Consider the following 13,846-nt stretch of genomic DNA (forward strand, 5'->3'; position numbering starts at 1 on the left):
CCAACCTGATGGCATGAATATCGATTTCTCCTTCTGGTAAAGAAATGTTCCCCTCTCTGGCCTCTTACCTCTTCTCAGCTGCCTATCACCTCCCCCCCGGGTCCCCCTTTCTACTATGGTCCACTCTCCTCTCCTATCAGACAGCTTCATCTCCAGCCTTTTACCTTTCCCACAACCCAGTTTCACCTCCCAACTTCCAGCTATTCTTCTTTCCCTCCTGCCACTTCTTAATTCTGTCATTTTCCCCTTCCTGTCCAGTCCTAAAGAAGGGCCTCAGCCCGAAATGCCGATTGTTTATTCATTTCCATAGATGCACCCTGACCTGCTGGGTTCCTCCAGCGTTTTATGTGTGTTATCCCGGAAAGGAAACACAGTAAATTAAACCACAATCAGAGAGCAGATTAAGTTTTAAATCGAACAAGCAGGAAGAAGGTGGTCAGCAGGCCAGGCGACATTGCCATAGATGCTGGCCCTTCTGTTTTTGTTTCAGTTTCACCATTTGCAGTTTCTTGTTTCACCTGGACTGATTCAAATGATTCACACATGGAGCTTCCCAGCCTATATGATGCCACAGTACCAAATTAACCTATCATTTGTGAAACACTAAACGTGTAGTTAATTTTGTTAACAGATATTTAATCTTATTAAATCCTGGATGTAATATATACTTTAAAGTTGCCATCTTGTCCGTAATGTAAAGACAACTTTGGATATTTTAAATGATTTCAGAATTCAAGTTAGAAATTGGAGAAAAGCTGGTGATGACATCTCTAAAATCTAAATTAATACTACACAGACTCTGATTGTGGTTTGACTAAATGGCAGTAATCACCAACCTGTTTACTGAATTGGCCAATATAGGGCGTGAGATAAAGACAAAGAATGGATTCATTAGATAAACATCACAGCCATGCTCCAAACACCTAAACATGGAGAAATGGTTTAAAAGTCAGCCTTTTTCTCTTTTTTAATGCAGCTTTTAAACCATAACTTTGTATTTGAGTGTACAAAACTGGAATTGATATTTTGTTGACATCAGTAACTAGTCATACAGAATTTTCCACATGTGATGAGACTTCAGCCATTTGGAACTAGTATTTCAACATCACCAATCCCCATGGTTAGCATTCGGTTTAAAGGTCCAACCACACCATTGAAACAATTGTATCATTTGCTGACAGATTTCACCGAGGTGATCTTATGAAGCCACTTTGTGTTTTAACCTTGTTCATCGGGAGCACATTTAGAGGAATGATGCAGTAATTTTAAATAGATATAAAGCCGTGGCTTGCAGTTCATGATTTCCTGATAGGCAGTTCCTGCCATGAAGCCAACCGATGTGAGCACATTTTGTAACATTTCTCTCATTGATGGAATAATTCTGGGAAACCAGTTCTGCTTCAACTGATGGGCACCCAGGGTACAAGAATTTCTATTATGTGTCATTAATTCACTCAAGATATATGGATTTGAGACTGTTCAAAAACAGATCATTGTAACAGTAATTAGTGTTATCACCTCTATCAACATTTATGACTGTGAAATGGTTGTAACGTTAAGCTTCATTAAAACATCTTAGTAACGATTTTCATATGCAATGATAGAGTTGTTTTAATTCTTGCTAACACGAAGACTGTCATTTGCATGGGAAGTTCATTTATTAACTCTAGCTTGAAGGAGAATGGCTACAGATGCTCAACATGTAAATCATTGTAACAAATAAAACAACTTTGAATCTCCAACACCAGTCTTATTCATATTTTTTTAAAATTAGGACTGATATAAACTTTCAATTTTGTGATCAATGTCTACCATTGTTTGTTTTGATCAATATAATTATGAACCAATCATCTTACTATTTCATAAAAGTAATTGAAAAACTGCAGTCAAAGATCAAATGTGAAAAGGGGATCAAATCAAAATTAATTATTGTGTGTCAGGATGCTGAGAAAAATTTGTTGTGTTTTATAGTCAGGTCCATTCAGATTAGAATTGCCTTCCACATGAGAAAAGTATTGATGACTTCATTATCACATTCTGAAACTATTGACTCAGATATAGTTGTATCTATGAAAATCAATCATAACTGATTTGGAAAACAAATGAACCTTAGTACCTCGGATACTGTGTTCAGACTTCTCCAGCCAAATTATGAGTTTGTAATATTCTGTATTATGGTTACATGGAGCTTAGAAAATAAAGGGCTATGGGTAACCAACCCTAGGTAATTTCTAAAGTACAGCACAGCATTGTGGGCTGAAGGGCCTGTATTATGCTGCAGGTTTTCTATGTTTCCAACTTACACTAGTGCACTTAATGAATATGACTTGCACTTCATTCATTTCTCTAAAGGATTGTAAATGTATTTGGTGTCAGTTCTTTATGAACTAGCAGACTGGATCTTGTTGGCTATTGTGAAACAGCTGGCATTTAACCGCTTAGACAGGTGGAGTGACTTCTGCATGTTCTGAATTTACGGGCAAACTCAATACACCAAATTTACGCTAAGTATTTTACCAGGAGTCTTCACCACAGAAAGTAAACATTTTCCCTTGTCTTCAGAAATTCTGATCCACCTGAAACCTCTCTATGCTCTCTCATCCTTTCTAGATCCATTCATCATGAACTGCTGACATCCACTTACTCCAGCTCTCCTTCTGAACATACAGCTTTCCACTCAGTAAGGCCAACCCAAATGTGATCATTAAACCTGCCAACAAGTTCGAAAATTGACCTCTACCTTGCAATAAAACTTCCACACCTCACTCTAACCACAAATTCATTACAGGTCATTAAGCCAGTAGATGAAATTAGGGTAGTGTCTATTTAGACTTTAATATTGCTTTCAAAATCTTGCACATTAGGCTGGTATGGAAGGTTAGGTCCCATAAAATCCAGAGAGAGCTAGCTACATAGATTCAAATTTGGCTTGGAGGGAGGAAGTAGAGGCTAATTAGTTGAAGGTTGATTCTTGGAATGGAGGCTGGTGATTATTGGCTTGTATCGGGACCTCTGATGTTTATTCATTATATAAATGATTTGGATGCAAATACACAAGGTTTGATCAGTAAGTTTGCAGATGACAAAACAAAATCCCCTTTGATCTATAATGATCTTTAGTATTGTTGATAGTAAAGATTATTACAGTATTTATAGATCAAGGGGCAGCTTGATCAGTTAGAGAAGTGGGCAAAGGAATGGCAAATGGATTTCAATACAGGTTAAGTAAGGTGATGTATTTTAGAAAGTCAAACCAACATAGGATTGAGACTATGAATGGTAAAACATTAGGGAGTGTAATGACACTAAGAGATCTTGGAGTAAAAGTGCAGAGTTTGTTGAATGTGGCATCACAGGTAGACAGGGTTAAAAAGGCATTTAGCGTGCTGGCCTTCCAGTCAGGGCACTGAGTTTAGAAGTTAGGTCGCAAGTCATAATAGTCATTTGTAACACTGCTCTTGCAGTAGTACGTACAGTTTTGGTCATCCTATCATAGGAATGATGCGATTAAACTGGAAAGCCTGCAGTGAAGATTTGATGTTGTCAGGACTGGAGGGCCTGAGTTATAGGGAGAAGTTGACCAGGCTAAGTCTTTATTCATGGAATGTAGGAGAACGAGGGGTAACCTTTGAAATGTTTAAAATTACGAAGCAGACAACATGGATAATAAATCTCTTGCCCAAGGTGGGGAAGTCCAATACTAGGGAGCATAGACTTGGGGGTGGGAGGGTAAAGATTTAAAAGGGACCCCAAAGGGCAAGTACTTCATGAATTGGCTGGTGAATATAGTGAACAAGCTGCCAGAAGAAGTGGTTGAAACAGATAGAACACAATCATTTAGGAATCGCCTGGAAAGTGGTTCTAGCAGTACAAGAAGGGGAAGGGTTTAGAGGAATATGGTCCAAACACAGGAAATTGGGATCAGCTGCCATGGATTCATTGAGCCAAAGGGCCTGTATCTGTACTTTGCTCTCTAAATTTTACATTTTCACAAAGTACAGTACAAATCTTTAACATAGTTTTACTGAACACAGTTCAGTTTTACTGAATACATGTGTATTGTTCATTTACATGTATGTTGCACACATCCAGGATTTAATTGATTACAGTGCACACCTCCTGACTCAAGTATATGAAAACATCACTTCTGTATTTTACAGCTAATTCATTCCAACCTTTAGTAATATGGTGGCAAAGGAGTTCAATTACAATACAGATAGTAAGACAAATTTAGGACAATAGCTGAACACTTCAGATAGGAATACATTATTTATTGTGGTGCTTTCCACAACATTGTATTGATCAAATCTTCAGTCTGCAGTGTTGCAGGAAAACTGTATTTTGAAATTGTTGGTCTCATAAATGATTTACTGAATTGCTAAATCTCCCAACAAATCAATATTCATTACTGCCCAGGACACAGAGACATACCTGACTTGTACTCCACATTCATGTCACAAACTCTTGTGCGATGTCCCAAAATCAACTGAAAAAAATCCATGTCTAGAGAAGTTTTCATGGAATGCACCTTCTGAATTGCAGTCAAAATTTAAATGAAGTCTTTTTAGTGAGGGAAAAAATCATCCCGAGAAGAAACTGCACATGAAGCAGATCCACAGGGCATTGACATGATGGTAGATAACTGACAGATGTATCAACATATGATCACCATATCAACATAGGTTCAGTGCCATTTATCAGTTCTTTCTCAGGGCAAACTTTGCACAGATCGAAATCCCATAAACAATTCAAAGACAGTAAATTAAGTGTTCTTGCAAGTATAAAGTTCTAAAAGCTAAGTAGTCAACAGTTTTCAGCGTGATCTAACTTGGCTCAGCTACTTGTTTATTCAGGAGCTTCTTCATGAAATATTCACCTGAAAAAATAGAAAAAGGATAAATTAAGTTATTTCTGATATTTTCTTTCATTACAGAGGCTGAAGATGTTGGAGAATAGCTGGTGACTGTCCTCCAACCCAAACCCTGTTATCCAAAAATCTATCATTCCCAGTCCTGCACATGCTTAAGATGATGCATGTACAGGTAGAATTCCAAATATTTACAACACTCTGTCTAAAGAAATTTTGCTTCAGATCAGTTCTCCATAACCAATCTCTCTTCCTAAACCAATTCTCCCTATTAATGGACACTTCCAGGCTGAGGAAATAGTCCTTTAAACCTGCATGGAACTTTATTTCAATAAGACCACTTTAATTCTTATCTATAGTTTTCCTAGGATAACATCAATCTCTAATGTCTCTAATGTAAATGTATCTTTCTTCAGCTCTAAAGAACAAACCTGCAGTTCTCTGGGTGCAGTCTCAAAGGCTTGTAACAATTCCAATAAGACTGAATTACTTTCATACTCCAACCCCCACTAAACGCTAAAAGACCATTTGATTTTTAGATTACTAACTGTAGATAAATATCAATTTTGAGCCTCAAACCAGTACACAAGATCCATCCATAGAGAATGATTTCCCCTAATTAAAAAACTGTATGCTCTTAAAGTAAATTATTTCACTCTCTCAGGTTTAAGCCACCTTCAACTTTGTTACTTGCTTGCTTTTATGGCTGATATCCATTTACAGACATTTTACTTTCCCACCTAGCTCTGTATTATCAGCAAACCTATAGGTAGCACAGTGGTACAACTGGTAGTGCTGCTGCCTTAAAGGCCCAGCAACCTATGCTCAATCTTGATCCCTGCGGTCCATCTGGAATTCACATTCTCCCCCGATTACATGAGTTTACCTGTCTGCTTTTGTTTCTTCCCATGTTCCAAAGATGTACTAGTGGCCACCTACTTGATGGTAGAATTAGAGTGGAGCTGATCAGTGAGAGAGAAGAAATTATAGTAAAATGAGTAGAGGAATGGGAGTAGTAATGACTAGATGTCAAATCTTTAGAAAGCGGTGACATACAATCAGACGGTGTTGAACCATTGTGGATAGAGCTAAGGAAATGCAAGGGTAAAAAGATCCTGATGGGAGTTGTATACAGATTCCCAAACAGCAATAAAGATGAGATCTACAAATTACATGGGAGGTAGAAAATGCATGCCAAAATGGCAATGTTACAATAGCGGAGGGAGATTTCAATATTCAGATTCAGATTCAGTTTATTGTCATTTAGAAACCACAAATGCAATGCAGTTATAAAATGAGACAATGTTCCTCCAGAATGATATCACAAAAGCATATGACAAAACAGACACCACCAGAAAATCCACATAACATTTGGCAATCCCCAATCCAGAGTCTGGAGAGGCTGCTGCGTATTAATATCGCGCTACCGTCTTGGCGCGTTCCCCGGAAAGGAACTCCAAGGTAGATTGGCAAAATCAGGTTGGTGCTGGATTCCAAGAGGGGGAATTTCTAGAATGCCTACGAGATGGCTTCTTAGAGCAACTTGTGGTTGAGCCCACAAGGGGATCAGCTTCACTGGATTGGGTGTTGTACAATGAACCAGAATTGATTAGAGAGCTAATGTAAAAGAACCTTAGAGGCAAGTGATCATAATACGATCAAATTCACCCTGAAATTTGAGGAGAAGCTAAAGTCAGATGTATCAGTATTACAGTAGAGCAAAGGGCATTACAGAGGCATGGGAGAGGAGTTGGCCAGAAGTGATTGGAAAAGAACACTGGTAGGGATGACAGCAGATCAGCAATGGCTGGAATTTCTGGATGCAATTTGGAAGGCACAGGGTATATACATCCCAAAGAGGAAAAAGGCAAGCTGACACAACCGTGACTAAGAAGAGAAGTCAAAGCCGACAGAAAAGCCTAAGAGGGCATATAATAGAGCAAACATTAGTAGGAAGTTAGAGGATTGGGAAGCTTTTTTAAAAAAAAAATCACAGAAAACTAAAAAAGTAATTAAGGTAAAGATGAAATACGAAAGTAAGCTAGCCAATAATATTAAAGAAGATACCAAAAGTTTCTTCAGATAAAGAGTAAAAGAGAGATGAGAGTGGATACCAGACCGCTGGAAAACGATGCTGGAGAGGTAGTAATGGGGGACAAGGAAACAGAGGACAAACTGATTAAGTATTTTGTATTAGACTTCACTGTGAAAGAGACTAGCCGTATGGTGCAAGTTCCAGGTGTCGGGGTCATGAAGTATGTAAAGTTACCACTTCTAGAGAGAAAGTTATTGGGAAACAAAGGTCTGAAGGTGGATAAGTCACCCGGACCAGATGGTGTACACCCCAGTGTTCTGAAAGAAGTGACTGAAGAAATTGTGGAGGCATTAGTAATGACCTTTCAAGAATCATTAGATTCTGGAATGATTCCGGATGACTGGAAATAATTGCAAATATCAGTCCACTCTTCAAGAAGGAAAAGAGGCAGAAGAAAGGAAACTATAGGCCAGTTAGCATGACCTCAATGAATGGGAAGATGTTGAAGACAATTATTAAGGATGAGGTCTCGGGTATTTGCAGGCAGATGATAAAATAGGCCGTAGTCAGCATGATTTCCTCTAGGGAAAATCCCACCTGACAAATCTGTTGGAATTCTTTGAAGAAATAACAAGCAGGATAGACAAAGGAGAACTGGTTGATGCTGTGTACTTGGATTTTCAGAAGGCCCTTGAAAAGGTGCCACACATAAAGCTGCTTAACAAGCTACAAGCCCATGGTATTATAGGAAAGATTCTAGCATGGATAAAGCAGTGGCTGATTGGTAGGAAGCAACGAGTGGGAATAAAGGTTGCTGGTTGGTGCCAGTGACTAATGGTGTTCCACAGGGGTCTGTGTTGGGACTGATTCTTTTTACACTATATGTCAATTATTTGGATGATGGAATTGATGGGTTTGTTGCAAAGTTTGCAGATGATATGAAGATAGGTGGAGGACAAGTAGTTTTGAGGAAATAGGCTACAGAAGGACAAACAGATTAAGAGGATGGGCAAAGAAGTGGCAGATGGAATATAATGTTGGGAAGTGAATTGTCATGCACTTGGTAGAAGAAATGAAAGGGTAAACTAGAGAGAAACTGTACCGCAAAGGGACTTGGAAGTCCATGTGCAGGGTTTGATAAAGATTATCTTGCAGGTTGAGTCTATGGTGAGGAAGGCAAATGCAATGTTAGCATTCATTTCAAGAGGACTAGAATATAAAAGCAAGGATGTAATGTTGAGACTTTAAAAAGCACTGGTGAGGCATTATTTGGAGTATTGTGCGCAGTTTTGGGCCCATGATCTTAGAAAGGCCATGCTGAAACTGAGGAGGGTTCAAAGGAGGTTCACAAAAACGATTCCAGCATTGAATGGCTTGTCATATGAAAAGCGCTTGATGGCTCTGGGCCTGTATTCACTAGAATTCACAAGAACGAAGGGTGACCTCATTGCAACCTATCAAGCAGTGTAAGGCCTCAATAGAGTGGATGTGCAGAGGATGCTTCCTGTGGTGGGAGAGCCTAAGACCAGAGGACACAGCCTCAGAATAGAGGGGCGTCCTTTTAGAACGGAGATAAGGAGGAATTTCTTTAGCTGAGAGTGGCGTATCTGTGGAATTCTTTGCCACAGACAGCTCTGGAGGCCAAGATTTATATATATTTAAGGCAGCGGTTGATAGATCATTGATTGGCCATGGCATGAAGAGATATACAGAGAAAGCAGGAGATTAGGGCCCAGAGGAAAATTAAATTAGCTATGATCAAATGATGGAGCAGACTGACGGGCCAAATGGCCTAATTCTGCTCCTGTATTTTATGGTCTTATATGCCTTTAATGTTGTAAGAAAATTCGCAAGGCTAACTCCTCACCTGCTTTATATGAAGACCGTACCAAGGGTCCACTGGCAGTAAATAAGAATCCAAGCTCATTACCCACATTTTCCCAGTATTTAAACTTCTCTGGAGTTATGTACTCATCCACCTAATGAAAATGAACAAAATGGTTTATGGGAAAGGATCAACAAGACTGCATTGTTTAACATTAATGAATTGATGATAATTGTTTGGCTCACTGTTGGAATTGTTTCTTTGAAATGTGGTAATTATAGCAGTAGAAACCTTAAATGGCTCCAAAACTGAAGCTTCTGGTACTTGTTTTCAGAGCATTCACTTATGAATTTAAGTCTGTACTGGAGAGTATCGAATTAGTTTTTTTTTTGAGAAGGTAAGCAATTAGAATCTAACTGTAAGTACCTAAAAAATGACACTCAACCAACAAATCAAGAATCTGAAGATATCTGAAACAACTGTTTTTGGTTATTGAAACAATTATACACACATCAGTTTGAAAATAAATACAGACTTCTAACTATTCTTGCTAATGGAGGTCATAACAACAACTGCCTATTTGCAGAAATAACAAGCAGAAATCCCTTTTTAAGCTTTTTTTTATTACATTAACAAAATTGGAGATATGGCACAATGCTATATTTAGAAAATTAAAAACACGAAACATTTAGGTTGAAATTTGTCCATTACTGACTAATAGTTTTTCAGCAATTCATTCCTGAACAACTTAAGATGAGTTTCAAAGTTATGGAAATGTAGACCAGTGAGAATGTAAAAATATTTATCAGGTATTAAAAGAATGTGCCTTATTGCACTCAAGATTTTAAGATTTCTTCAGAAATACTTTGGTTCACAAAATAAAAAGAATATAAAAATTGTGCCATTTTATTCCTGTCAGCTGTTGTTCAAATCCAATCTAAACTCATAAAATGAAATTTTGACTAGTCGCTGACTGTCTTGGTATGAAATTGGTGTGTTGTTTCAACTAACACCTATTAGGTACATTTCAAAAACTGTGCCAAGTTTGCCAGGAACTCCAATCAAAAGAAGTAAGAAATAGGGGGGGGGGGGGGGGGAGAAGAGAATTGTATTCTGACACTGGAGGTTATTGCTCAGGCTGAATTAAAGTAGGTTTAACTCTACATTTAGCTGGGAAACATGGGAGTTCTTGACATTAACAGCAATAAAAGATTGCTGTTAATCCAAAGTATCGACATAAATCACATTCTTCAGTATGTACACTCCAGGTTAATTAGGAACAACAGCAGAATGCCTATACCAGCTCACCAAAATGGTCTCAAATTAGCAGAAAATTATTTTCCAAAATTGACATAAGCTTCCAACTATTTAATTTTTTCAACACGTGCAGTACAAGTATATATACCTTTAGATGCCGTCTTGTTGGCTGCATGTACTGTCCCAATGTCAGACAATCCACACTAGCCTCTCGTAATTCTGTGAGGAACACAAATAATCCATGGATTCAGTATCAGAGGCCAAAAATGTTGTAGTTTTCATTGCTCACACAATGCACTTCTGGTTCACAGTTGAAAACAACTATTATCCTTTTATGCTCATGTTTTGAATTATCGTATTTTTAAAAGACCAATGGTAGAATACTCTCTATTTGCCAGCATGAATTCAATTCCAAGAGCACTCAAAGTTCTAGATGATATCGAGCAGGATTCATCGGGCTGCAATACATCCTAAAGGTACAACGTAGTAACTTCTTAAGGATTTGACCGCTTCTCTAAAAGCCACAATCTCTACCACCATGGAGGATAAAAACCTCCAAATTCCACTCCACATTACCTGCCATCCTGACCTGCAAATAATGCTGTTAACTCTAACACTGTTTACTCAAAGTACAGGAATGCCCCCTCTAACATCATGTTGAGGTTATCTTCACCAAAGGTACCGCAGATCAAAGCAGTGCTTCACCAAGATCAACAAAGTCTTGATTTTGCCTGCAAATTTGCATCTCACAAATGAACAGAGGCAGAGTTTGTTTTGCAAATGAGACAGAGCTCTTCCTCATGTGGTAAATGTTTTTGAAATGAGTACACCGACACCACCTTAATTCAACAATAACAACCTGCAGTAATACTTTTACAAAGCAAAATGTCCCAAGCACTTTACAGATCCACCGTTCAGTAAAATTCAACAATGGTATCATGCCTGATGTACCTAAGTGCCACTTTCATGGGACAATCTCATACTCCTTGATTGGAAATAGTGACATTTAGGAGTTAACAAATGCACGCATGAGGAAGGAACAGAGTTGGACCAACCTTATGGTGGTGGAATGAGGCAAATGCAAGGATCTAGGCTGGGAAGAGAGCTTGGGATGCAAACAATGATAATAACAATCACAGTGTTAATTTGGAAAAAAATTCAGAAAACCAATAATGGATGTCAGCCAAACATTCTGATAATTTTAGTATCAGTGGAAAACTGACAAGTAGGATTGTTTTAGGAACACACAGTACATTCAGTAATTAGGAACTCTAAAAAAACATGAAAAACAATTAACTGAAATGAAAGGATGCTTTAAAAATTTGGCATTAACAAAGTTCAAAGTACAATTTAATATCAAGAGTACATAAATGTCACCACATACAAACCTGAGATTCCTTTTCTGCGGGCATACTTAGCAAATCTATAGAACAGTAACTGTAAACATCAGAAAATGTAAACAAACTGTGCAAATGCAGATATAAATAAATACCAATAAACAGCGAGCATGAAATAATATAACAGAGTCCATAAATGAGTGTAGCTATCGCCTTTTGTTCAAGAGCCTGAAGGTTAAGGGGTAATAATGGTTCTTGAACCTGGTGGTGCGATTCTACCTGATGGCAGCAGAGAGAAAAGAGTATCGCCTGGGTGCTGAGGATCTTTGATGATGGATGCTGCATTTCTACAGCAACGTTTCACGGAGATGTGCTCAATGGTTGGAAGGCTTTTACCTGTGATGTACTAGACCAAATTCACTCCCTTCTGTAGGATTTTCTGCTCAAAGGCATTGGTGTCCCTATACCAGGCTGTAATGCAGCCAGTCAGCACACTTTCCACTACACACCGATGAAGGGTCTTGGGCCGAAACATCGACTGAACTCTTTTCCATAGATGCTGCTTGGCTTGCTGAGTTCCTTGCGTGTGTTGCCTGAAAATCATTAAACCTTCAGGCCGGAACGCTGTGTCCAGTGTGTTCGCTGTTAACCAAGTCTCAATGCAACAAACAATTGAGATCAGCCTCTGATGCAGCAACCTTGCTGTGAGATCGTCAATCTTATTTTCAAGTGACTGTACATTCGCTAACAAGATGGTAGGCAGTGGAGGCCTCATTCCTTACGCTTCAGCCTGGTCTGAATCCCGCTCCTACTGCTACATTTTCGGCCTTGGCCTTGACCCTTAAAGGCGCCGCGCTTAACTGCTCCGAATTTAACCATCAAAGGTGAGATCTGCAAATCATTGATGTTATTTTGTAGTCCGTTGTCAACAGGAAAGCTTCATGCAGCAGACTGTAGAGAAAGTAGCTCAAAGGGAGAACTGGTACAAATTCCTGCAGCCCGCTGACAGTCGCCGATGTACACCAGCACCGTCTTCCAAAAATAACATGCAAATAAATTAACATATGGGATGGTTTGTACAATTTCTAATTAGCATGAATTGTTTAAGTTAAAAACCTGATAGAAATAATTCATGAAATTCAAAGTTCTGCAGATGCTAAAAATCTGACCAAAAACCAAAAATGCTGGAAACACTCAGCAGGATCTGACAAAGGGCTGTCAATTTGAGGCAACAATTCTACTTTTCTTTCCAGAAATGCTGTCTAACCAGCATTTCCTGTTTTTATGAAAGGAATGATTGTGATCTTAAACAAAATAATCTGATTGCTGAAAAATAATCTTTCGTGATGAGACTAATTACAGTATACTATTCTTGAAACTGTCTGGATAGTAACAAATTAAAGTAACTGATATGTACTAAAATAGAACAGCTCACGCTTACTTTGAATGGCTTTGTATTATGTCCTCACCTTTCAGTGTAGCATACACCTGTTCATCTGTCTCACCAAGTCCCAACATTATGGACGTTTTTGACAGAAGACCAGATTTCACTTTCTTGGCATGTTTCAATACATTCAGCGATTGATCAAAATTTGCCCGAGGATCCCGAACATGCCTAAGGAGATAAACAGAACAATGGCTTGCCTCTTTCGCCTCTATTCTCTCAGAGACATCCATAATTATTTGGTTGTGATTATCTGTACAAGGGGTCGCTGTCTCAAAGAAAGGAGTTGGCCAATCAGGACAGATGTGAAGAATTTCTTCAGGTGGAGGGTATGAATCCTCAGGATTCTCTAATCAAGAGGACCATGAAAACTCAGGTGCTTAGTAAATAGAGACAGATTTTTGGAAGGGAATTATGGAAAATGAATCCAATACACCTCTGGATGTAGAATAAGGCTTCCAAAATTGTTTTTTCCTCACATTTGTATTCCAGTCTCACTGTGTTAAAAATCAACAGTCCATTAGCCTTGCTATACTTGCGTGGACTTATGTAGAAAACCAACAAAATGTCCTTCGTCTTTCACAGCTCAAAGGCTATCCCCCAAAATGTTATGCAACATTGTACTTCCATCTATTATAGCTGCTTCTTATGTCCGTGTCAGTTGCATCCTAGCTGTTGAAGTCAATACACATGCCAGTACGCAAGTAATCGCCCATGCAGAAAGCTCCCCCTACCCACTCAGCCGATGAGTCCAAAGGAACAACAAAGACTGATACAGTTTGGCAACAACTCCTGCCAGTCAGCATTGAACTCAATGTAGCAATGCTTTAGGGACTCCAGCTCTGAATTATTCCTCACGGTTTACTCCCAGAGCCTTCCCCATGAATGGATTTTTTCCTTGGAGTTTACTCTGGAAGTCTTCTCAAAAGCTGCATCTACTCACTGAACGACGTCATTTTAAAATTTCTAGTTTCATTGGTTAACAGGATACAAACAAAGATTTGCACGTCTGCATTCCCTTGAGTATGAGGGACCAGTATATGTCTGTGGGTTGTAACATTTTGATGAGACCAACAATGAT

General features: G+C 38.7%; 1 protein-coding gene across 1 annotated transcript in view; it reads right to left on the reverse strand.

The window, feature by feature from the left end:
- Positions 1 to 1,585: 1,585 nt before the first annotated feature.
- The window catches only part of lias (lipoic acid synthetase), a 29,851-nt gene continuing 17,590 nt past the window's right edge, over positions 1,586 to 13,846 (reverse strand). The window contains exons 8-11 of the mRNA XM_073064818.1: positions 12,791 to 12,936; positions 10,133 to 10,203; positions 8,770 to 8,881; positions 1,586 to 4,876 (exon numbers count right to left, since the gene is read on the reverse strand). Of these exons, the coding sequence (XP_072920919.1) occupies positions 4,824 to 4,876; positions 8,770 to 8,881; positions 10,133 to 10,203; positions 12,791 to 12,936 (382 nt within the window). The 3' untranslated portion in view covers positions 1,586 to 4,823. The remainder of the gene's footprint in view (positions 4,877 to 8,769; positions 8,882 to 10,132; positions 10,204 to 12,790; positions 12,937 to 13,846) is intronic.

This window comes from Hemitrygon akajei, chromosome 13 (genome assembly GCF_048418815.1).
Source record: "Hemitrygon akajei chromosome 13, sHemAka1.3, whole genome shotgun sequence".
NCBI classification, from domain to species: Eukaryota; Metazoa; Chordata; class Chondrichthyes; order Myliobatiformes; family Dasyatidae; genus Hemitrygon; species Hemitrygon akajei.